The following is a 25,122-nucleotide window of genomic DNA, read 5'->3' on the forward strand; positions in this document are numbered from 1 at the left end:
CCAGATTCCTTTCCTGGGAGATGCTGCCTCCCAGTGCTTGCTGAAAGGGCAAGTAGAGTCAGGTGGGCAAGTCAGGCTGTTGGAGGGAGGAGGAGGATAGGACAGGGGGAGAATGTTTGGGGCACAGACAGGCAGAGAGTTTTAGGAACAGGTATGGTGAAGAGGAGGCAGGTTACAAAGTGTGCTGTGGAGTGTAAGCGAGAAGAGTTGGAACTACTGTCCATGTGCCCAAGGTGAGGACCCAGGGGATGAAAAAGCAGGTCTGCAGGGTCTAAGGGCCCACAGGAGGGTTCGACGGTTCAGAGGCTACGTGTGTAGGAGACAGACTGGGAGCAGTCCCTGTTCACGTGATGGCTAAGGCCACAGAGTGTTATTCGGGAAGAAGAGCTGAAGGCCAGGACAGCAGTGCTGAGGGGCCAGAGGCATGATAGCTGGGCGAGAGACTGGCCAGTGGCCAGTGGTCCTGGGAGAGTAGGAAAGGAGCAGGAGCCACAAGGAGAGGTCCACACCAGCAGGGTGGCCTATGGGCATTGAAGTTGGCACATGAAGGACAGGAGTCCATGGGTTTGGCAGTGAGGTTTGTGGGGAGCCACACATCTTTCTTCTGGAAAGATGACATCAGGGCTGAGGCCATGACATGGGCAGGCATTCCTAGATTGCATGGCATGGAAAGTGACAGCAATAACATCGAGGGGGTGCGCTAAGGCGAGGGGGGCGGTGAGGACCTAGATGAGCAGTGTGACTCCTTTTTGGCACGTTTCCCACAGGGTCAGGAGAAAACCCTCTGGAAGGGGTTTCCTATGGGTGTCCCTCCCACAGACTCCGGGGGAAATTAGGGGCTTGTGGCTTCCCTGGAATCTTTTTCACAGGGGAAGTTATGAAGGGGAAGGAAATGGGCCTTACAGTTTCTCACATCCCATGGGACCTCTGCACAGGCATCTCAGCTGATCTCACCCTCCCTGGGCCTGCCACCCCTTGTCTTCCCTGGGGACCTGAGGACCAGGAGACCAGTGGCCCACCCAGTCCACACTATCACTGATGACATAGATGGGATCTGAACCCGTATCTGTTCCTGCTCCCCTGATGTCTTCTATCTCAGGGATCAGAAAGCCAGGAAATGCTGGTCACCTGGGTAGACCAGCAGAGGGATGTCCCCCTCAGGGCAGCTGTAAAGGGAGACTCCTCCAGGTGTGGGCAGGGAAGCTAGAGTGTCCTATTACTGTCCCCGGGAAGTCCTGGGAGCCAAAGGCACAATTTCCCCAGCAGAGCCTGCCATCCAGGCATCTCTCTGTCTCAGGCATGGACTCTCCACCACTGATCCCTGGGTAGCCCAAGAAAGTTCCTTCTCCCTGATCCTCAACTCCCTCATCTGTACAATGGGTTTAATTATCGCTGCCTCACAGAGGAAATTGTTGCTTGTCCCAGGAAACTTTGTGGGGGAATCCTCCCAGGGAGGAGGTAGTGCTTCAACCTTTCTTCTCCTCTCCCCCCCACTTTGGGAGATTTCTAAAGCCCAAACTGGGCAGAGGACTCAGCCTTACTGGAATTTTCAGGGATAGCCACCCTTTGCCCAGCTGCAGCCCTAGATTGCATCTTTCTGGACAGATGTGGTGAGGTGGAGAGCCCAACCACCACCCAGATTCAGGGCTCATGGGGTCCTGCATCACCCTCAGGAACACCCAGTGAATGGCTCGTCCTTCCTGAGAGGGGTTTCTGGTCACCTCAGGCCATACCATACACACAAAGCTACATCTTTGACCTTTGTGGTTGCAGCTCCAGTTGGAGCCTTCCTGCATCTCCTCTAAGTCTCCAGAGATGCACCTCAAAAAGGCCAGGGTGATCAGAAGAGCAATTCTTGTTCTGCTCTCTGGGTTTCCCCAGACCCCTGGCACTGGCGAATCCTGATTGGTCTGGGAGGACCTGAGGGTGGTTAACCCCCAACCATGTGTGTGTGGATTCTACATCCATATAGCCCAGCTTCCAGGGAGCTGGAGGTGTGGCCGACCCCACAGCCCCCTGCACTCAGAGCTCAGTTCTGGTGCTCATGTTGGGTAGTGGGTAGGGAGGACAAGGCCCAGACTCATGGGCACAGTGTTAAGGGTACCAACCAAGATGTGCACAGAGAATGAACAGCCAGGAGGGGGCGGTCATGAAATGAGAGTGAAGCAAGTTAAGAGAAGGCCTTGAGGGGACTCACTGGGTGTGTGGGTTGGGGGTAGGAGGTGAATGAGGAACCTCTGACATCGGGGTTCTGGTTCAGGCAGCTGGGTGGACAGCAAGGCCATTTGCTGTGATGCGGGAGACCCAAGGTATCAGAGAGGTTTGGGGAGCCAGTCCAGACTGGACTGGATGTGACAAGTTTGAGAGGCCAGGGGAACTTCAGAAGACTCAGTTGTGGCCACATGGGCCCAAAGGTCAGAGAGAAGTCATGGCACAAGACATATGGAAGTCATTGGTAAAGAGGAAGTTCCCAGCACCAGAGCACTGCACAGAGCGAGCCAGGCCTCGGGTAGTGCCCGGGGATGCCAACTTTAAGGTGGGGACAAGGATAATGAGATGTCCTTTTTCACTTCACTCCTTGGTTCTTGGAGCTTCCTTGCTGTTTCCCAAGATACAACAACTGTACACTCAGGAAATGACACTCCAAGGGTGGGTGTGCACCAGCCTGCCTCCCCCAACCTATGCCTCCCACCCGCCCAGAGGACTTCCTCCAGGGCTGGAAATGCATTCCCCACCTGTGAATCTCTGTTCCTTAAGCTCATCCCCAGCTAGGAGTGTCATCAAATAGCTAGAAGGGGCTGCTGCCTTTATCTGCCTCCTTGGGACAAAAAAAACCCACTGGAGGCTTCATTAAAAATTAAAAGGAAGAGAAATCATTACCAGAAGCCTTTACTACTTCCAAAGTCCTGAGGATGCCCCTCACTGCTCTCTCTGTTTGGGGCTGGAGTCCAGGCAAAGGTGCTGGGTGGGAGCCTGGGGAACCTGGCCCAGCTCCCTCACCAGTCCCTCTGGAGCTGATGGGCCAGTCAAGGTTGCAGATGCCAGCTTTCTATTCTGGGCAAGATGGTTCGTTCTGGAACAACCTTCCTTCAGGACTTTTCTGAAGTGTCAGGGCTCCCTCGGACTCTCCCTGCAGCCCTGTTTGGGCAGGTGTGTCTCTTGTTTCCAGTTCTGTTCTTCAGGTCCCAGAGGGCCCTGGCCTTGAGCCCCGAGCTCCCTGTTATGTACCTGGAGAGAGCCCCCTACCTCCTTCCAGCACCTCCCCCAAAGGCCCCCCAGCCCCTCACAAGGGTGACAGTCCCCCTCCCAGGACTCAGACTGAGGGCCCAGCAGGAGTAGTGATAAAGGGGTCAGTGAACTGTGGGGAAGGGGAGGGAGGTGGCCCACAAAGTCTCTGGGATGACCGGGAGGGGTCCTTGGGGATCTCTCCTCCCAGCCCTGGGGCCATCAACTCACAACTCCCTCTCCCTAAACACACACTCATCCTACTCCCTCAGGCCACATCTTAGCGAGGGTGTGCCAAGTCCCCTGTGCAGTGCTGGGGGCACAGCAGCTGCCTTTGTGTTGGATGCAGGGCTGGAGCCTGCCTTCAAGCTTTGCCACTTCTCACTGCATGACTGTGGATTGTTACTTCCACCTCTGGGTCCCAGTTAGTTTATGTGCGCAAGGAGGTGAAGGCCCGCTTTGCAGGTAACAACTCCCTAACAAGGGAGTTCTGGGCTGCATAAGGGGATATTTTCTGTTTTGGCTGACAGGGTGCCTCCCTCTTCCCACCTCTGTCTCCCTGTTGGAAAGAAAGGATGAGAGGGGAGTGATGGCCAGTGTCTGGGCCAGTCTCCATATAACCTGTGGCCCCCATCCTCCACCACACAGCCTCCAGGGCACTGTCTGACACAGACCTCCACTCTGTGTGGCATCTTCACCCAGTATCCTTGACCCTCTGTTCCCCCTTGAGTGCTTCCTGGTAGGGGCTGAGCAGAGGTTTCATGGAAAAGGTAGAGGAAGGGCCAGGGCCTTGACACGCCACACTCTCACCCCCAGCCTGGCCACCTAGGAACGTCCCATCAGGTTCAGAAGGGTAGGGCTGGCCTCGCGGTGTGCCCCAGATCCTGGCAGGGACTCCAGTGGGGTCTGGAGGACTAAGGCCTGGCTTCTCTGTACAAGGGCAACAACCCTCCTGCTATGCAGTGAAACTTGCCAGGGCTGCAAGCTCGGGCCACAGTACTCAGACCATGAGCTCTACCTGCTTCCCAGGGCTGTCCACTTGAGCTCAGCAGCATGTCCTCGCTTACGTCTGACTCCATCAATTTAGGTTAAATCACCCTCTGGGGCCCAGAATCTCCCAGTGTGGGGAGCTTCTCCTGTATCAGAAGGGCACCTGCAGAGGCATGGGGGCTCACACAGATGCACCTCATGTAAAACATCCTCCCCTCCTGACACATCTCTAAGTACAGACATCAACCACCCTGGCACACAGACACTCAGAAACGTTAAGTGTGTGGACCCATACCCCTTCGACCACAAAACTCATGGCATGGGGAAGTAAACACCAACTCGTGCTGTGCTCTCCAAAGTCCATTGTGAAAATCAAACACTTGTCAGCCCCTCAAGAGCCTGTGACTTTTCCAGAAGCAGTTCCTGTTCCAGAGGGAGGCCTCTGGAACTGGAGGTGGGCTGGGGCAGGGGCCACGTAGGAAGCTAAGCCCAGAAGACCTTGGTTGAAAAGCCATTGTCCCCTGTACCTCCTGTGGATGCAGCCATGACCCTTTTGGTGCCTAATGCCTGCCAGAGGCTGTAGCTAGCAGCACAGTGCCCACCTCAGAGGGGACAGTCTGCCCTGCAGAGGGAAGCGAGGTTCACGTAACTCAAGGGAAGAGTCACTCAGCAAGGTGGAGTTGGAGGCAGGATTTGAACTCAGAACCCTGACCCACCCCCACTGAGAGCCCCAACTCACCTCTGCAGCTTGGGAGCTGAATACGGCTGTGTAAACCAGGATTGTTGCTGTTAGATGAGATCTTACCATGGAGTAACGTTCTGGAATCTTGCTGGCTGGACTTGCACATGGTTGTCATTCCCTCAGCTCACAGGGGCTGTGGGGCAGAGGTTCCTGGCTGGGAACAGCTTGCCGACTGCTCTGGGTCCTTGGTGGGAGATGAGGTGAGCTGTCACAGGACTATGTCATTTGGCTGGAATCTGCCTAGGTGGACAGTGGGGCAGGCCTGTGAGAGTCCTCCTCACACTCATATCTCACTGTGGCCACAGCTACGGGCTCTAGGAAGAGAAGGGGAGGCTGGAGTTGGAATGGGCCCCAGTGTGGCACAGCCGGCCCAAAGGCCTCTTGGGATAACAGGCAGGATGGGAAGCCGGGGAGTGGGGCGGGAGTAGAAGCTCGATTCAATGTCTCCCAGACCCCGCCCCCCAGCCACTTCAGGCCAGGAAGTCCAAGCTGTGCCCAGAGGCCCCTCAGAGGGAGGGGGAAGACTTGGCAGGTCAGACTGCCCAGGAGGGCTGGAGAAGCTCAAGAAGGTGGGCAGGTGGGCTGCCAATTCTTGGAAAGACTCATTAATGAAAACCCCCAAGGCTGACCACCTGGGGGAAAGGCTCACCTTTCCATGTGTAGCTGATAAGGGCCAGGAGATTCCACAGTTCAGGTAGTTCCCCCGCCTCCCTGGTGTTTTGTGGTCACCATTAATCATTTCCTCTAACTGTGTATATAAGAGCTCTTTTGCCAGTGAGCCCAGTGCTCAGAGAGAAAGGCTAAAGTCCTAAGGAGGATGTGGCTGCAGAACCTGCTTCTCCTGAGCACTGTGGTCTGCAGCACCTCCGCACCCACCCACCCACCCAGCCCTGCCACCCGGCCCTGGCAGCATGTGGATGCCATCAAGGAGGCCCTGAGCATTCTGAACCACAGTAAAGACTCTGCTGCTGTGATGGTGAGTGAGGGAGGGAGCACAGGCCACGCCTGGGTCACCTCGCTGGCCTGGACCTGCCATGCCTGTCAGCTTGATAACACAACATTTTCCTTTTCTACAGGATGAAACAACAGAAGTCATCTCTGAAGTGTTTGAATCCCAGGTAAGATACCTCTCTGACACAACTTCTCAAAGGCCTCGGCCCTGGGGAGTGACTCCATTTTAGATGGACCGTCACAGGGTTGTCCACTTTCTCTCCAGTCAGCTGGCTGCCAGAAGGAGGGTTGCGCAGGAGGCCACTGGCTTTGCCCCTGTGGCAGTCACGTGAGCTCCTTTATTAGCTGACCAGCCACGGACAGACCTAGCATTCAAGGGGCTAGGGGTCACCAGGGGACAGGTGGGTAAGTGGGGGTTATGTCATGAGACAGGGGATATGGGCTTGGGGCACTCACTGTGGCCTGAGACGAAGCCCTGTGGACACGGTGCTGGCTACTGATGGGCACAGAAGGGTTTCAGGAACAAACTTTGCTCACACAGCAGGTCTGGGTGAGGCCCCCCTCCTCCTTCCCCCTGAATGCTGGGAGGACAGTGATCTCTTTTTTCTGGGGACTGGGACCCTCTTGAGATGCCAGGCCAAGGGAATGTGGCTGTGCTGGCTGGGAATGGCCTGAGCTGAGTGGTGAGGACGAGTCAGACTCGTGCCTGCAGTGGACAGGGGGACAGGGCAGTGTGTATAACCGGGTCCAGGCTGAGATTAGTCAGGAATAATCCTGCGCCCCTCCCAGGCCCTGCTCTTGGGAGATAGGGATGAGAACAGGAAGGAGTGATGGGGAGGATATCCTGTGCCTACCAGAGCACACTTGGCCACGGCTCACCAAAGAATGGACATTTCCCCCAGGAGCCGACATGCCTGCAGACTCGCCTGGAGCTGTACAAGCAGGGCCTGCGGGGCAGCCTCACTAGCCTCGATGGCCCCTTGACCATGATAGCCAGCCACTACAAGCGGCACTGCCCCCCCACCCAGGTGAGTGCCCACATCAGGTCCCCAAGCAGGAAGGTCTCATTCTAGGAGGGTGGAGGAATGGCTGGGGAGAGACCTTTGGCTGTGGCTGTTCACGACCCCAAAGGGTTTCTGAGTCAACAGATTTGTAATGACTAGCCCCTCCTGAGAGGGAGCAACTCTAGGAGTTAAAGCCCTGGACTCGAGAGCCTATGGCACTCCCTAGCGGGAGCTGCTACTATCTTTATTATTACCATTAATGAGGTCAGAGGTGAGGCAAGTACAAGGAAACTCAAGACCTGCCTAAGGCCCAGAGGAAGTTCTGGGGCCCAAGTGCCACCTCCTAAAAGGACTTTCCCCTGGCCCCTCCTGGGATGCCTGGATTGCATGGGAGCAAGGAGGAAAGCTTACCTGAAATGGGAAAAGGCCCCAAACATTCCTTTCCTGTGGGAAAACAGTGAGGCCTGTGGCCTTGACTCCTGCCCCTTCTGGGCTCCTAGAGACGGCCTGGGCCCAACTGCTGTGCCCTGGCCTGGGACCAAAGAGGCAGTGGCCCAGCTGCCCAGCAGACCAGCCTCCGGCTTGCACTTTATCAGGCCCCTGGCCCCGGCTGCCATTGGCAGAGCTGTGCGCCTTTTGGGTGACACATGGGTGGCAGCATGTCACCTGACCCAGGTCAGCAGGTGGGCCCCAGAGAGGCCTTCTGGCCTCTGAGTTCTAAGAGGCAGCACAGAAACATGCTGATGCTTCCCCCATATTACCCACTCATGCCTGGACTCAAGTTTTTTTTTTTTTTTCTTTTCTTTCTTAAGGAAAATTCCTGTGAAACCGAGATTATCACCTTTAAAAGTTTCAAAGAGAATCTGAAGGGTTTTCTTTTTACCATCCCCTTTGACTGCTGGAAGGCAGTCCAGAAGTGAAGCAGGCCAGACCAGCCAGAAGCCAGCCTGGGAGCTTACCTCACAGATCACTGCCCTCCCATCCACAAAGAGCCAAACAAAACCCAGGATCTTCACCCTGGAGGGACCACAGGGTGGGCCAGGGCTGTAGGGAACACAGACTTGCTCTGGGCCATGTTGACCCTGATATGGGTGTGGTAGGGGAAACAGGAGATGTTTTACACTGGCAGGGATCAGTAATATTTATTTATATATTTATGTATTTTAATTAATTTATTTATTTATTTAATTTCATACCCCATATTTATTCAAGATGTTTTACCATAATAATAAATTATTAAAAATCTGTTCTTATTTGTGCAGTTTTTCAGTTTGTTTTCTACCATGAGCGAATGCTCAAGGTGCTCTCCTCTACCCAGGTCAGGGAGGGCAGGAAGCTGGGAGTTGGGGCAGGGAACAGGGGCCTGCAGCAGATCAGGCACAACTAGATAGGCAGTGCTGTCAGAGCACAGGGGAGGTGACAGCCCTCCTGGGTGTAACATTCTGCACATCTGGACATGCTTCCCTGGATGCTCAAAGGTTCCCACCCCAGAGAGAGGTTTCCAGGTTCACTTGGAAGTCCAAGTAACCCAGACAGTGGGAATCTTTCTCCAGAAAAGAGGCATCATCCTTCCTGGGCAGACGGGGGGTTCCTGGGCGTGGCTGGTCACTGGTTGAATGGGCAAAACACCTGTGCCCTTCAGAGGCCTGGACCCTGTGGCCATGCCCTGTCCCTCACACTCAGGGCTTCAGCCACTCCCAAGTTGAACCAGCAGATAGACTGGTTCAGGGAAAAAGAAACCAAACCACAGGGGTCAGAGCTCAGTATATTTACCAAACTTTCCCCAAGATGAGTGATCTTAATCTTTGAGAGTCAGAATGTAAGTTCATAACTTATGGTACATGGCTCTAGTGTGGCATTTTTGGGAGCTAGTTTTTGTTTTTACATGAAGTTTTGCATGTAATTAGGCATTCCCCCCCACAAATCCACGGCCTTCAGGCTGAGAAAATAGTAGCTCTCCTTCCTCTCCTTGCTTTGCCAATGGGGCTGGAGGACTTGTTCCTGAACCTCTTCTCCTGTGTCCCTCCTGGGGTCTGTGAGGAAGAGGGTGTGTCCCCAAGTGTCAAGTGGGCAGCAGGGCCAGCCTTTACCTTGATGGGTGGGCCCGGGGAAGCTCATTTGGTGCAGTTCTAGCTCCTGCCTGGCTCTTTCTCCACCCTACTTGCTCCCTCTGCTCTGGCTATCTCACCTGCAGACAGCGCCAGTCCTGGCCAAAGACCTGCCCCACACACAGGCGGAAAGGTCATGACTTCAGATGTGATCATGAATAAAAATTCTTAGACAAAGCCTGAATTTCAGCAAAGACAATAATCCACTAAGTATGCTGTAGTCATAGAAAATGCATGAAAAACACATCTTGCCCAGAGATAAGGTAGGTCCTCTCTGTCCTCCATATAAACTGGTAAGAGATTTAGCATTTCCTTAGACTCCTGTATATAGGTACCTCTCCCCACAGAAATGCTATCAAGCCCAGGGCTCGGATTAGCTTGGAGCCACCCTCAAGTCATACCATGTACCTGTACGTGCTCCTGGGGCTTGGAAAGCCATTCCACCCCAATGAAGATAGCCAGCGTGTCTCTCCAGGACAATCACACAGCAGTCTGTGCCGAGATTCAGGAAGAACTCATGGCTGACAACATAACGTACAACTTAAGTCTGGGTCTTCATCAAATATCACTTTGCTCTCAGTGGCCCTTTGGGTTTCTAACCAACTTTTCCCACTTCTAGGGTTCTTCAAAAGGCCCCAGAACACCAGTGAGGTAAGAAGCAGTCACCCCATGGTCATTTCTGACCACATTTGAAAGGGATCACCCAGGGCAGAGACAAGAACAAAAGTTGTTGGGTCAAGAAATCTGGGGAGAAAGCTGGGAGTTTGAAGATCAAGTCTCTGGCTCAGCCAGCAGATGAACCAGCGGCCAGGTTTTGCCAGGCTCTCTGATCACCGTCCCAGAGCAGCCCTGTGCCTGGGGGGAGACCAGATACCCGCTGCAAAGCTCACAGGGCCCATGGGTCTCCTGTGGGAGAATCAGCGTAGGACCTGAATTTGAGTCCAGGGCTCCATCTGGCCAGGGTAACCAGGGATGGATGAGGTTGAGGGTCAGCCGATGGTTTGCTGGGCACCACCACCAACTCAATGCCCCCAACCCTGTTTTAGGAGCTCTGCTATGGGAAGTTTAGAGAGGGCTTCATCTCCACCCTGAATGAAATCTCTATGAAATATAACAACGATTACCACGTAGAAAAGGACATGCAAGAACTCACCAAAATCTGCCCAAAGCTGAAAGTAAGTAGCTGTTTGCTCTTAGGGGAACCTGAGACGTCTTTTCTCTTGCCACCACAGCCAGAGGCCCAGTGGGGCAAAGGGCTTCTTATGGCCCCCACTTGTCACATGTGAGGCTTCAGGTACTACTTTCTGATCCAAAAGAAGTTCACTCACTGACAGGGGCTGAGGCTTAGGGGAGTGGGGATTCAGGTGTCGTTCTAGAGGTTTCCGTCATGCTCTCTACCAAGCCCCTATGCACAGGGGTCAGTGTGCAACAGGTCAGAGCAGGGCTGGTTGTGGACTCAGCCTGGGGAAAGGGAAAGGCCAACCCCAGTTGGGTGGCCAGTCTAAACTGGCTCCGGTTTGCCCTGCCCTTGGGGCCCCTTCTGGGCTAAGGAGCTCCACTGGGAGCCCACAATGTGGCGATGGGCAGTGCCTCAGGGGGACCTGTTGCGGGGAAACAACTGAGGTGCCCTGCTTTCTTTGCCCACCTTGCTCTTTGTCTGCTGTGTCCTCCCGCCCTGTGTGTCCTCATGTCCCTGTCCTGGGAAGCCACGAGACCTCCCCACACCCTGCTGGGTCTCTCCCCAGAGCTATGGATGGTCCTCAGACCTGGGGCTCCACTACCACCAGATGGTCCCCAGTGCCCTCCCTAAGACAGATGGGGAGGGCCTGCCCAAGTTATCTCCTAGGGGATGAGGGGGGGGTCTTACAGGGCCCTTATGGCTGGGAGAACAGAATTTGCTTTTATTTTTTTCTGCTAAGAAGATAAATATGTATTTATTTCGTCAACAGAACCACACAAGAACTGTACTACTGAGACAATTTCTCAAAGTTCAAAGAAGGCTTACAGAGCGTTGTCATATCTATAGAGGGATGGAAATCTTGTAAAAGGACCAAGGGCATCCTCTGAGACCTCATCCTCTCACGTCTTGGTGCCCTAGAGTTTCAGGAAATGGGACTGGAGGAGCCTCAGGAACAATTTACAGCCAGGGTGGGGTAAGAGTTTGCTGGCCCTGGGTCAGCAGATGAGGCTGAGGGTGGGTAATGATGGGGGTGTGCTTGAGGAAATATTTCTGTAACTGATACATCAGCACTTGCTGCTTTAATAAAGCTAGGGTGTGGAAATGCTGGTAAGAGTCATGATAGTGTCCACTCTCTCTGGGGCCTTGATACACTGGAAGGGGCAGGGGGCTGGGGTTGATGGCCCCATACCAGGGCTCCTGACCTAGAGGGCCAGGGGTCTCTCAGGAAGGGACGCTCAAGAAGGCGAGTGGGAACCCCACCTCATCTGCCCCTCCACTGTACTTCCAGTGCCAGTGGACACACAGTAGGGGCCCCATCAATGCCAATGCCAGATCGTTATTGCTCCCCTTCTCCCTGTGTCCGTCAAAACTCAAGTCAGATCCTTTCCCAGACACCCCTCCCCAGCCTCACTCAGCACCCATCCATGCCTGATCCAAAGGTCCAAGGCCCTCCCTCCTTCGGTCGCTACTACAGCTCCTGGGGAGCTCGAAGTCTAGTCCATCCCCACCGCCACCCACCAAGGACTCACTGTGGCCACAGAATGGTCAGCCCTAGTAAATGGCTCAGGAGAATGGGAGAGTTCAGGCTACTCACAGAGCACTTGGCACAGTGGGGGACCTGGACCAGGTGGGGGGCCCATGGGGGCCAGGGACATTTCCAAACCCCCAGCTTCATCTAAACCGGCAAAGAACTCTGACTTCAAAGCCCCTCCCCTGGCCCGCTAAGCCCCTCACAACAGCCTCCAGTGTCTCGTTGCCATAACAGCTCCTCCCTGACTACCAACACCCTCACACCCCCAAAGAACGGGGCCCTGCCTGTGGGAAATCCGCTAGTCACTCGGGTCCTGAAAGGCTGCCACACTGGGCTACCAAGCTCTGACCCCCACCCTCAATTCGAACCCTAACCCTAACCCTAATCATTTGCACAGTTTATTAGAGGTGACTGGGATTACCCCATGATCTAAACAGCTTCCTACAATCCAAACCTTCAGTGGAAGGCAGGGGCTGCATGGACCAGGCACATACTGTGCCAACCTGGGCTTCTGAGCAAGCTGCTATTTGTGTTGAATGCACAAGGATGGTTGTTGTAGATCCAGAAGCTCCTCCTCTGGACCCTCCCACCTTGTTACATGGGCTTCACAAATAAGAAATCTGGCATGTAGGTCTCTTGGGTCTCAGTTTTCTTATCTGTGAAATGGGGTTGTGGCAGGGGCAGAGAGGCCCCAGCCCCAGATCGGCCTGACACAAGGAGGCCCAGACAGATGCAGGGCCCTGCTGCCCGAGGCCTAGGTCAGAGCTCTGCTGAGAGCACCCTGATACTGGCCCTATTCCTCTGAGGAGAGGGGAGGCCAGAATGCTCATGGCATCGAGGTCTGCAGAGCAGGGCCAGCCCACAAGATGGGAGCTGGGTATGAGGAAGGGCCATCTCACCTACTGTCAGTGCTGGCAGCTCTCTGCCCCAATGCCCAGAGAGGTCCAGGACTTCCTCAGGACAGTAAGGTGAGCCAGACAGAATCCTCAGAACTGGTTCCACAGAAGCCCCCTTTCTAGGCCCTCAGAAGGGCTGCTGGGCACAGATCTTGCCCTCGGAAAAGACTGACCAATTTCCCTCCTATGAGGAGACCCCGAGTTATGGCTGCCAGTAAAGATGCAGCTTCACAAGTTATTTTTCATTGTGGTTTGAGATAACAACAGTGAAACAGTTTCATGTTGCTGCCACTGATGTTATCTCTGGCCCAGACCTGTTCTTTCAACCTGGAAATGATTAATCAAAATTTTATCTCCCTTTTCTTTTTCTCAAATTCAAAGAAAGATGAGTACAAACTCCCTAAGTTCTGCCCTCAAACACAGCTCCTGGGTCCTCACCCAAGGCGAAGGCTGGCATTTCCTTCAAGATCCTGCAGTTCTTCTAGAGGCAGAAAAAAACCTTTTAAAATTATTTTACTTTTTAAAAATTGAGTTATTGTACAATAAAGTACACAAATCTTAAGTGTACAGTTCGGTGAACTTCTATGTATGTGTATGCTGATATAACCAGCATCCAGAGCAAGATACAGAACATTTTCCAGCACCCCAAAGGCTTCCTGTGCTCTCTCGCTCCTAGTCAGTATCCACTCCCCCAAGTATAGCCACCTTTCCAACCTCTTATCACCATAAAGTAGTTTTGCCCATTCTTGAACTTCATTTAAGTGGGATCATAGGCTGTGCTCTCTTTTATGTCTGACTTTTGTTCAGTATTACATCTGTGCAATTCTTTCTGGTTGTTGCATGTAGCTGTAGTCTGTTCCTTTCTGTTTCTGTACAGTATTCCATTGCACCCCAAATATATTTTCTCATTCTACTGCTGATGGATATTTTGGCTGTTTCTGCTTCCTGGCTAATATTTAAAAAGCTACTATGAACACTCTTGTACTCATATTTTGGTGAGCATATGTATGCATTTCTGTTGGAAATGCTGGGAATGGTGTGGAATTACTGGGTCATAGGATATACATATTTTAGCTTAGTTGGTACTGCCAAACTTTTTTTGCAAGGAAGTCTTTTATAAACAACATCGTTGTGGATTTTCCTGCCTTCTGTAGATACTGCTTGTCCATCAGACGCTGGATCTCTCCTCTTCCTTCTCACGGTCTGAAGCTATTTCCCAAACATTCTCATCATTATTGGAAATTCTCCTCTACATTGTTCAGTCTCGCCCAACCATCAACATTCTGAGAAGCCAATTGTTGGGAAACAAAACCCAAATCCGACTAAGCCTGGTCCGAGGTCAGCCCTTGCTCATAGGGTTGTGGGGCCTGTCCTTGGGGGGCTTGGCTTGGGCAGGCTGCAGTGAAGCACGTGCACTGAGAAGAGCAGAAGTTATCCAGTTAATTGCTCTCCAGTTGCCCATGCTGTCATGGCTGTGGGTGGGCTGCCTCTACTTCCAGCATCTCCAGTGTCTCCTCGGGGCAGTTAGCTCAAGAAGGGCCCAATCTGACGTGGGTGTGGATGTTGTCTTGCCAGTGCACTGCGGAGCACAGCCCTCATCCACAAGTCTCTGGCCCCACAGCCTCTGGGAGGCCTGAAGAAACTGTTATGTACCACTGTCCTAGGAGAGAGACCAGGCCGAGGAGCTCAGCTTGGGGTCCTCTCGGGGTCTCAGTTCCCTAGTCAGTCTCCAGTCTCCTGCCATGTCCTGGTGCTTTCACCTTCCTTGCCCCTTTCAAATCTTTCCACTTCTCTCTATCCTACAGCCTTGCCTGGCCCACCCCACCTCTCCCACGCAGCCGTCTACCATGATTGTCCCATGGGCACTCGTCTCTAAGACAGGTCCCTCCTGCTTCGCTCCCCAGGCAGCCAGATGGATTCATGCACCTATTAATTCACTCAACAAATATTTACTGAGTCCTACAAAGTGTCAAGAACTATGCCAGGCTCCGCGAAGAACCCAACACTTGAGGTGCTCACATTTTAGTGCATTAGTCTGGCTGTGTCCCATATGGGCTGCCTGCTGGCTCAGTATGAGCTCCAAGCCCTTTGGTCTGGTCGAAGACCCTGCTCTGCCATTCTGGCCCCACAGTCCCGGAGACCCCTCCAGCCTCACTGCTCGTAGCTCTCTGTTTCCCGCACCACAGCCCTGGGCTCCAGGAACAGGAACCAGCTGCAGCTCTCCTACCATCCCCAGGCCCCTGTGCCTGGAATGCATCCCAGTCAAATGGCTGACATTTTCCTCCCAGTGGGACAGACCAGTGTCCAGTGGGAGGTGGACACATCCTCTACTGGGGCATCCTCCTCCTCAACATTTATTCTGGGGCTTGCCTGGCTACCTTCTAGGCCTTAGGGGAGCACTATCACCTGCTGGGGGACTGTGATGTCTCCGCTCTGAACTACAGCTCTATCCCCCAGGTCTGCGGAGGACCACTCACTGCATAGGTGCCAGCAGTGACTGTGTTCCAGAGTCTGAGGAAAGTGAGCCTCTTCTTACCTCTGATTAATAGAAATACTTACAGGTTTTATGGAAGTCAGGATGGAAAGGCAGCATGAATTTCCCAAAGTTTAGAAAATGCTCTGTGGGGCAAAGATCAGCACCAGGCTATAAGGTACTCCGTACACAACCAGGGATGTTGTTATCATTATCCTTATCAACAACAGCATCTGAGAGATGAGCCAAGAGGATGACCTTGGGTCACCCAGGAGGCAGTGGAGCTGAGAACCCAACATCAGCATAGCTGCCTGCTCCCTCTCCCACTTAACGGATTTAGAAACTATCTCAAAGGAAGCAAGAGAAGGGAGGGAAGCCCAGCTCCCTGGCAATGTGTCATACTTCCTCCCGCCCAGAGCCTGGGGCAGCCCCGAGTTGTCCCGGTGGAGGCCCTGACTCCCGCCCAGGCCTATTGCGCCAGCAGGGCTGGATAAGTGTGTGGTCATTTCATGTGCCGGGAGTGGAGGCCAGGGAAACAGCAACTGTTGCTGGAGCCACAGCTTCGACTCAGAAACTACATGATAACTCATAGTCTTGCCCATCCCCCCACACCCAGGATGGTCTTCCCGACTGACCCCCACAACCCTTAGGCCCCTTCTCCTACTGGGATCTCCGTAGGGAAGCTGCTGTAGGTCCTCCCAGGTCTTCAACTGAAACAGAAGCTCTAGCCCTCCTCAAAGCCAGAGGCGGGGCTGTGCCCAGCCTAGATTCATAGAAGACCTGTGACTCAGACCCTAACACCTCCTCTCACAGGTCCAACCCCTGGAAATGCATACCAACCAGTTTTGGAACCCAGGCAGAAATCAAAGGAAGCTGCAAGAGTCTCAGGCCATGCCCTGAGCCACAGTCACACCAAAGGCTCCCACACCTTTGATGCTTAGGGACAGAGAGAGACAGGCTTGGGCTCCAGACCAAACAAAAACACTAGGCATGGCTGTGGGCCTGGGTCCCCTAGTTATCATGAACCTCCGTGGTAGGAAGGAGCATCTTTCCTTGGTGTCGGCCAGTTGGAAAGTCCAGGAGTCACAGGCAGACAGAACGGGCCCATGACAGTGACAGACAAACAGAGAGACACAGACTGAAGTTCCTGACAATAAGAGATGGACAGACCCTGATGCTAACAGATTCAGGCAAAGCTTGGAAGGGACAGATGGAAAGACCACCTGGCGACAGTTGCAGTGACAGACTGACAGACATACAAGCAGATGAACAGACTTAGAGTCCCAGCAGGTACAGACAAAGACAGCTGCTGCTGTGGTCAGGGTGAGAGGTGGCAGTTCTGCCCTGAGCTCAGCCCTAGAGGTTCTTGGAGTTTCTCTCTCTTGGCACTGCAATCAGAGACTTCGAGGGACTCTTTCCAGGGCCACAATTCCCCCTGATCCTCAGGAATGGAGCAAGCTGTGGCCCTCACTGTCCCTGGAACTGTAACCGAGCAGGACCCTATGAGGCCTTCCCAGAATAGACCCCCACCCATGTCCTCCACCTGCCTTTTGTCTGTAGAAAAACTTTAGTCAAAGAATAAATTTTATCAGAGAAGTGAGAAAATACAGAAAGAAAGGAAAACAGTCAAGCAAGACAAAATAATAATACTTTAGCCATTAAACAAAGTCAAGGACCTTTAGTTCCTCCTCAAGGGCTATAGATAATATTCTGAGCCATGTCCTTTGAGCTGTTTTGCAGATCCTGAAACCCCCACCAGGTGGAAGAAGTTAACTGTGTGCTGCCCACAAGCATGTAGACCCCAGACCACTTGGAACCAGAAGGCTGATGATGCTGACTCCCGATTACCTCACCACCAACCAATCAGAAGAATGCCCACGAGCTGATCACGCCCTGCTCCTTGAACACTGTAAGACTCCTCACTACTGTGTTCCAGGGCGGGACACACAGTTTTGAGGGCATTAGCCCACTGTGGTCCCCTTTGCCTGGCAAAGCAATAAAACTATTCTTTTCTACTTCACCCAAAAATTTGTCTCCACGTTTCTATTTGGCATAGGTGAACAGACTCAGCAACAGGGCCAGACTCAAGAATCAATTCATACCCCTGTCACATGCCCCCTTCCAAACCTTGTGGGGCAGGAAAAGCTCCCCCATATCCCTCCTGAGGCCTCCTACTCACAGCACAGTGGAACTGCTTGTCCTGGAAAAGGTCTTATTAGGAGCCACTGTGAGTCCGGACTCTGTGGGCACAGTGGACAGTACCAGGTAGAGGCTGCAGTCCAGTGCTCCTGTGGTTATCAGAGGATGCTTAGCTCCACTGGCCAACTTCTCTTCACCTCCATGACCTCCAGGGCCCAGAGACCTGAGGACCTAAAAGGTCTTGGCCAAGGGGAGAGACTCCAGGCCAGACAAGAATGGGAAGATTAGCCTCTTTCATAGTTAGAGAGACTGAGGCTGACTTGGACACACTCAGCTCTGTGTCTGTAGAGTCCAAGAACCCCTGGGAAAGGGTAAGACTTTCCTACGTTGAAGGGACCTTTGTGCTGAAACCATGACCTGGCTGCCTGCCTCAGGTTGGGTCCCTGGGATGAAGACTCTGAGACAGAGATTGGCATGTAGGATTGTTCATGGAAGGGAAGGGGAGGGGAGGGGAGGGGAGTGGGCAGGATTGAACAGAGGGAGAAGCTGGATCCAATGCAGTCACAAGAAAAGTCTCAGCTGAGCCAAAGGAGAGTTCTAGAGCTGGGATGATCCCTCAGAGTTTTCCTAATTTGGGGTGAAGAGGTTAAGCCTTATTCCTTGATATTGATCAGTAATTAGATGTAGGCTGTCCCTGGAAGGGGGCATGACTTCAGGCATGGCAATGTTTTTCACCCAAGGAGATCCCCAAAGAGAGGGGATGCCTGCCAAGAGGTGCCTTCCAGCAGAACTCCTAAGCGGGGGGAATAAGCCTTTGACTCCTGAAGGGTGTTCTGGATAGCACACCATTACATCTACCACAGTCCACCCCTTGAACTGTTTGGATCCACTTCTTCATATAACCACTTCCCATAGGTTCTGTGAGCAGCTCCTCCAGGATTTTAGTGCTGTGTGTGCCGTTACATATTTAACAACTGGCTCTTAAAAAAGAAAAGGTCAAACCTTGATTTGAACGTTTGTAAATTGTCATTGTGTAAATACTCCCACTAAGGCAATTTGAAGTTTGTAATGGCTTGAAAACTGGTTGGCAAAAACTTAGCAATGGGCTCTCTCAAGCCAGGCTGAGTCACCAATGATTCTGATGTGCTTCTCTTCTTGAAGGAAGCTTAGAAGAGAAAGATTAGCGAGATGAACTACAGCCCCTGCTGTTGTAGTTGATCTCAGGGCCACAGTTAGCACTCATTTCCTCCTCTTCTATCTATTGCAGATTCCCTCAGTTAGCACTGAGCATATACTCATCTTGATGGCTTCCCCAGTGGCATAACCCAGTCCCTCATCCCTGAGGATCTAATTCCTGATCTGATTCGATTTTAGCCTGGGGTTTCTGCACTTGCCCCTTTACTGTCAAAATTGGGGGAAGGAGTACGAGAGAGGCACTCAAGTGGATCCCACTGTGTAGCACTGTGCAGCGGTACCCTTTCCTCCTCCTGAAGACCAGGCTTAGGTACACCTGCCAAGAGTACTTCTTTTCTGTTGGTCTCTGGAAAAATGGAGGCAAAATTCCCTGGCAACAGTCTTGGCTTATAGTTTAATGGGACTCTTGCTGTGGTCTCAGGTGGAAGTGTTCCTTACTGGGGAAGCAGGATCTCTAAACCTACAGAGTCCAGAGTTGCAGGGATGGAAAGCACAAATTTCCCAAGTGGGTCACTGGGTGATGGTAAAATGGCCATTCCTGCTTCTGTCTCTTGGTTCTCAGACCTTTGTATTATATCTATTGGGACTTGAATCCATATAAGGGTCTTTCACTCATAGTGAGAACTGTGTCTTGGAGGATGGCTTATCATCCTTGTAAAGTACCACTCCTAAGCTGGCGCTTCAACTATGCCTCCAACAAGCTGTTGCACAACACTCTATCGGGTCGGCAGCTCCTAGATGGTGCAGTATGTGATATGATCAGTGGTCTCTACAGTCATGGACTTACTCCTTCTTTGCCATAAAGTGGATCTCTTGGTTTGACATACTATATGAGATCCTATGCTAGTGGATCAAATACTCTGAAAGCCCTTGAATAGTGATTTGGCTAAGGCCCTGTAGATAGGAAAGGCAAACCCATTCCTGGAATGTGTATTTATTTTTGTCAAGAAGAATCACTTGCCCTTCCAGGGTTCTAGAGGGCCATGTAGTCAATTAGCAACCAAGTGGCCTGTTGATCTCTCTGACTCACGGTACTGTATCTGCAGCTCAAAGTTGGTCTTTGTTGCTGGCAGGCTAGACATTTGACAATGGCGACAGCTAAATCAACTGTGGTAAGAGCTCATGGTATTGGGTTTATGTATAGCCTGCATCCCTGTCCCCATGGCTACTCCATTCCTGTACCCACTGAGCCAGCACTGGGGTACAATGACAGAAGCTGGATGATATTAGCTGGTAGAGTCATTGTGTTTACCCGATTATTGTACCTCTTACATTGTGGTATGCTTCCTGGTGGGCATTAACGTGCAACATGAAGTTCTTCATACTTCACGCCACTAACGTCCCTCCATTGCATGCCTCTGTACTAGACTTCCTTGTCCCAGGTCTTCTAGTCTTTCTCATTCCAGGTCCCTGAGCAGCCAGCCAAGCCATTTGCCACTGCCCTTGAGTCCATATATATTTTAATTTCAGACAACCTTTCTACACAAAGTCAATGGCCAGGTATACCACCTGAAGCTCTAGCCCATCGGATTTTTTCTCAATATTGTCTTTCAAGGTCACCCCTGAGTGGAGCTGTAATATAGTAACTAACCATTTCTGGCTTGACTCACATACTGATCTATTTGTAAACCAAGTTTGGGCTTTTACCTCCTCCATCAGCTGGCCCTAGGGGATCACTCATGTATCCATAGGTGTGAGCCCGGGGAGAGGCTCTGGTGCCACAGAAGCAGACACATGAAGTCCTGGCTTTCTTGTTTGTGAAGCTTACTTGTGCCCACCAATCCTGCTCATACTTGATTCCCAATGTACAACTTCCATTTTATGATGGGTTGTTGCTAGGCTTGCCTGACTTTCTCAGTCAGGCCCTCCAGATCCATCAGGGCTCAGGAGAATAACAGGAGCTGTTTTTCAAAAGGTGTATAATTCCTCAAGGAAAATGCTATGGCTTTGTTCCATAACCTCAGGGACACAATGTATTCTCCCACTACTGATATCTTTAAAAACCACAGGATCTGATGATTCATATGGTCCAAATAGCAGGGTTACTTGTACTATAGCCTGAAAACACTGCAGAGCCCTTTCCTACCTGGGGCCCCACTCAAAGGTGGCAGGCCTTTGTGTTACTGCCAGGTATATGGGTCACAGTAATATTCCCAGGTGCGCAATAGGTTACATCCATAACCCTAAGAGGCCTACCAAACATGGTGCTTCCTTCTTCATGGTGAGAAGTACAACATGTAGTCATTTGTCCTATACTTCAGAGGAAATTTCCTGACACGCTCTAGACCACTGGATCCCTAAAAACTTTACTGATGTGGCAGGCTCTGAATCTTCACAGGAGTCATCTTCTGGAGTACGTGTATCTTGTCATGGCCATCCATGTGTTAGTCACTTCTTGATCATCGTGTCTGATCAGCATAACATTATTATTTTTTAACATCTTTATTGGAGTATAACTGCTTTACAGTGTTGTGTTAGTTTCTGCTGTATAACAAAGTGAATCAGCTATATGCATACATATATCCCCATATCCCCTCCCTCTTGTGTCTCCCTCCCACTCTCCTTATCCCACCCCTCTAGGTGGTCACAAAGCACCGAGCTGATCTCCCTGTGCCATGCAGCTGCTTCCCACTAGCTATCTACTTTACATTTGGTAGTGTATATATGTCAATGCTACTCTCTCACTTCGTCCCAGCTTACCATTCCCCCTCCCCGTGTCCTCAAGTCCATTCTCTATGTCTGTGTCTTTATTCCTGTCCTGCCCCTATGTTCATCAGAACCATTTTTTTTTTTTAGATTCCATACATATGTGTTAGCATAGTGTATTTGTTTTTCTCTTTCTGACTTACCTCATTCTGTATGACAGACTCTAGGTCCATCCACCTCACTACAAATAACTCAATTTCATTTCTCTTTATGGCTGAGTAATATTCCATTGTATATATAGCATAACATTATTGATAGAGTAGACCAGTGTGATGTTCTGCAGGAAGAAGCGATAACCTAACCCTGGAAATTTATACTGTTGTTTGTTCCAAGTAAATGCAAACTATTCCTAATAGGGGTAGAAAAGAATGGAGTCACCAGATCAGTGTCCACACACTGTATGCCTGAGGTCATGTTAATCTACTGCAGCAAAGATAGAACACCTGGCAGGCACAGTGGCTGCAACTGTGGCTACTATTTGCTGAACTGGTAGTAGCCCACTGCCATCTTCTAGGGTGTATCTGAGTTTTATTGGTAAATTAAAGAAGATACAATGGACTTCCTTTAGGTCTTTAATGGTGGCACTAATTTCTGCCATCACCTCTGGAATGTGATATTGTTTTTGATTTACTATTTTGGCTGGAATAGGGAGAAGTTTTTAAGGTTTCCACTTGGCTTTCCTCACTATGATAGCTCTTACCACATAGGCCAAGGACCCAATATAGAAGATTATGCTAGCCATGAAGTATGTTTATCTGATTATATCACCCGGTGAGTGTGTGGACCTAGAGGGCCTGCTATGAGCAGGATTCAGACCAAGAATCTATTTATTATCTGAACTACATATGCCCCCAACTCTAACAAGAGGGTGCTATTTCAGGTCTCTAGAGAATAATTTCAACTCAAATCCTGTGTTTCATAGTCCTTGAAATGCTTGTGTATTCTTTTCCCGGTATCTACAGTTATCCAAATAAATGGCCACAGGTTCCCTTGGGGAAGGGCTAGGGAAATCATTATCATGCACACTTGCTGTGGTATTATGGGATCCTTCCTTCTGGAGATCTGGCTTCTTCTTCAATCAATGCATTCTGAGTCTGAAAACTGGTTCTGGTCTGGAAACTTAGCAAGGGACTTGTGATTGGGATGACTAGGCTCATCATCCTTGATTGATTTCTTTTGATTGTACAGAATGAGCAGTACTACTCTCAGTGAGCTCAGTTCTGTGACAATATCTCCTACTGTCAGTCCTGACCTATTGAGGACAACCACTGCTTTACTTCTTAGTGAGGCTGGTGCCTTTCTTTCCAGCACACTCTTCACTGTTTTGGTATCTTTGGGGTCCTTGGGTGGGTTTTCCAATCGTACTTAGTACCTCACTCCTGTACACCCACTTCCTCCACAGTCTGCCACAGCAATTCTAACATGCCTATCTCACTTATTTTTCCATGTTTCTAGGAACCATTCTAATGGTGTATTTGCATCATCTCCTGGGGTCCCTGCCACAGTTTTAAATACTGCATCCTTGGACAGTGATCTCAAATCCATAAACTTTTATCCAAATTTGCTCTAAGCTTTTCATTATCTTTTCCTGAGAATCAGTTAAACTTAGCAATAGTTACCCAATTCCATTATCCTTGGAGTAACTAATTCCCCTGTGTTTCTCAAACAGCTGATAAATTGCACCAGCTAATGCACTCTCTTCCAACAGGAGTAGAAGTATTAACAGCTGCACTATTACCTTGTGCCAGAGACTGTCTGTGCTTCACAGACAACTGTGAAGGGGCGGGTCCTCACTGGCAGCCAGGGAGTACTCATTGCACCTCAGCCTTCAGGTACCAGGGACACCCATCAGGCAATGAGCAGATTCAGCCCCATCTGGGTCAGGGAGCTGGGGAGTTGGGTATAGTTTCTTGGGCAGGTAGTCCCAGGGCAGTCTTTGAAGGGAGGAGGAGGAGTCATCTGCCAGGTGGCAAAGGGGTAGGAAAGAACATGCCTGTGACGGGATGAGTAAGAGAGAGCCTTTCCTTCATGGCAGAAGTCCTGGTGAGAAGCATGGCAGGGATTAGCTAATACTAGGGTGGAGGCTGAAGCCAGACAGGAGAATTCTGGGCCCAGTAGCTCACAGTTAGTGCAGTTCCAAAATGGTGGAATTTCTCTCCAGAGAAGGGCATGCAGAAGTATGTCTGGGGAATACCATGAGTCTGAGGTGCTGTTTAGGGGTAGTATATTAAGAAAAGATAGGGGCCCTAGTTGGAGGGTACAGGTCCTCATTTAGCCCTTAGATCGAAGTCTGAGACACTTATGTAGCCAAGGAGAGAGAGGACCAAGCCCCAAGTAACTTGCAAACCTAGAATGTAGGCAGAGGAGGAGGCAACTGCAGAAGAGCCGCTAGGGACTGAAAAGAGAGGAGGGAGGGAGCCAGGAGTGGTGGCATCATGGAGGCAGCGAAGACCAAGAGGTCAGAAAACTTCCCTGACCCTGGAGAGAGCAGGTCAGTGCAGGGTGAGGTGGCATCTACTGGCAGGGCCTTGGGGCAGCTGGGGTGAGGGGGCGATGGGGAATGAGGAGGTGATGTGAGTGGAAGAGGCCTAGATAGTTCAGGCCCTTGAGGCTGGGCTCTTTTAACAGGTTGGATGTTGAGCAGGATTCAGGTAGAGCAGCCCTCGGCCTGTGGGTCACTCCAGCTTCCTTTCTCAAGCTTCCCCCAGAGCCTTGCTGGAGCAGGATGGACAGGAACTGCACTCAGGTCCAGGTGCCAGCTCATCCCTGGGTTTCCCCAGGAGGCGGGTCCAACTGGTCCGCCTGTCCATTCCGAGCTCTTCTTAGGCAGGGCTATATCCAGCAGTTTTGAGGGCCTTCCAGTGAGATACAGTGCTTCTGTCCCACGGAACCTACAGGGAAAGCCCAGCTCTGGCCCCCACCCCTTGACTAAGGCCTCCAGAATCTGGGCCAGAGGTCAGGGTGGAGCAAGCCACTGAGTCAGGACAGCGGTTTTCTGTCCACACATTCCCCTACCATCTGCACCCCAGAAGATGACTCTGTAGGAGTGGGGAGCTGAAGTCCATAGAGTCACTGGAATGAGTTACATCATTTCTTTAAGGCTCACCACAATCATGTGAGACCATGACACCCCTCTTTCACAGATGGCGTAACTGAAGCTGCAAGCAGAGAAATAATTTGTTGAGAGCTGTAAAGCCCCAGAGTAGCAAAGACAAGACTTGGACCCTAGTCTCCGAGACTCCTTCAGGTGTTCTTCCATTACCCTCTCTGCCACTCAGCGTGAACCAGTCAGGATAAGATACTGAGAGGGATGGCAGGTCTTGGCTATGTAGCATCAGGATGCCAGCTGGACCTGGGTCCTCTAAGTGTCTGCCCCCTGCCTGCTTCAGGACCCTCAGCGTGAGCCTTATGGCCCATCTAGCACCCCGAGCTCCCACTTATACCTCACATCTCAGCCTTCCACAGCCTCACTCCTCCTTGAGCCTTCAGCCCCCAGTACCCACCGAGAACTTCCTCCTAGATGACCCAGACTCTTCACAACCACCAGTGTGGTGGAACCATTTTACCAACAGAGAAACTAAAACACAGAGGAGCCCATGGAGCCAGGGCAGTTGAGAGCACACGGGTCCAACACCTGCCCTAGGGCAGGCCCCCAAGTGTCCATGAATGGCAGATATGAGGGATAGCAGCCTTGTATCTCAGCCACCTCAGTAAGACAAGGGTGAGGCACCTGGGGCAGCCCCAGCTCCAGGGCCTTCAGAGGGGATCTCCTCTCCTTGTTCCCCACAGGAAATGTGTGGTGCTGGCCGGCCAGCCGCAGAGGCCTGGGCATCCCCACGCAGCAGCCTTACCTCTCTGCTCTCTGGCCCTCTCCCCACCTTTATCACACTGGCAGTCACACTTCTTATCTCAGAGCCTGGCTTCCTGCTGCTTTTAAAGAGACATGTGGCCTACCACTGGCTGACTGCCACCCTGCTAAGAGG

The 25,122-nt window shown here is 51.6% G+C and overlaps 2 protein-coding genes across 2 annotated transcripts in view; one reads left to right on the plus strand and one right to left on the minus strand.

Annotated features, from left to right (window-relative positions):
• Positions 1 to 776: 776 nt before the first annotated feature.
• The window catches only part of LOC309623693 (prolyl 4-hydroxylase subunit alpha-2-like), a 121,955-nt gene continuing 97,609 nt past the window's right edge, over positions 777 to 25,122 (minus strand). The window contains exon 6 of the mRNA XM_082380793.1: positions 777 to 5,271. Within this exon, the coding sequence (XP_082236919.1) occupies positions 5,263 to 5,271 (9 nt within the window). The 3' untranslated portion in view covers positions 777 to 5,262. The remainder of the gene's footprint in view (positions 5,272 to 25,122) is intronic.
• Positions 5,775 to 11,906, plus strand: CSF2 (colony stimulating factor 2; the record flags this gene model as incomplete). Its single annotated transcript, XM_082379041.1, has 4 exons — positions 5,775 to 5,933; positions 6,034 to 6,075; positions 6,811 to 6,936; positions 7,725 to 11,906. The coding sequence occupies 4 exons, from the start codon at positions 5,775 to 5,777 to the stop codon at positions 7,830 to 7,832; spliced, it is 435 nt and encodes a 144-aa protein (XP_082235167.1). The 3' UTR covers positions 7,833 to 11,906.

The sequence above is a fragment of the Balaenoptera borealis genome (assembly GCF_965194805.1).
Source record: "Balaenoptera borealis genome assembly, chromosome: 2".
NCBI lineage: Eukaryota > Metazoa > Chordata > Mammalia > Artiodactyla > Balaenopteridae > Balaenoptera > Balaenoptera borealis.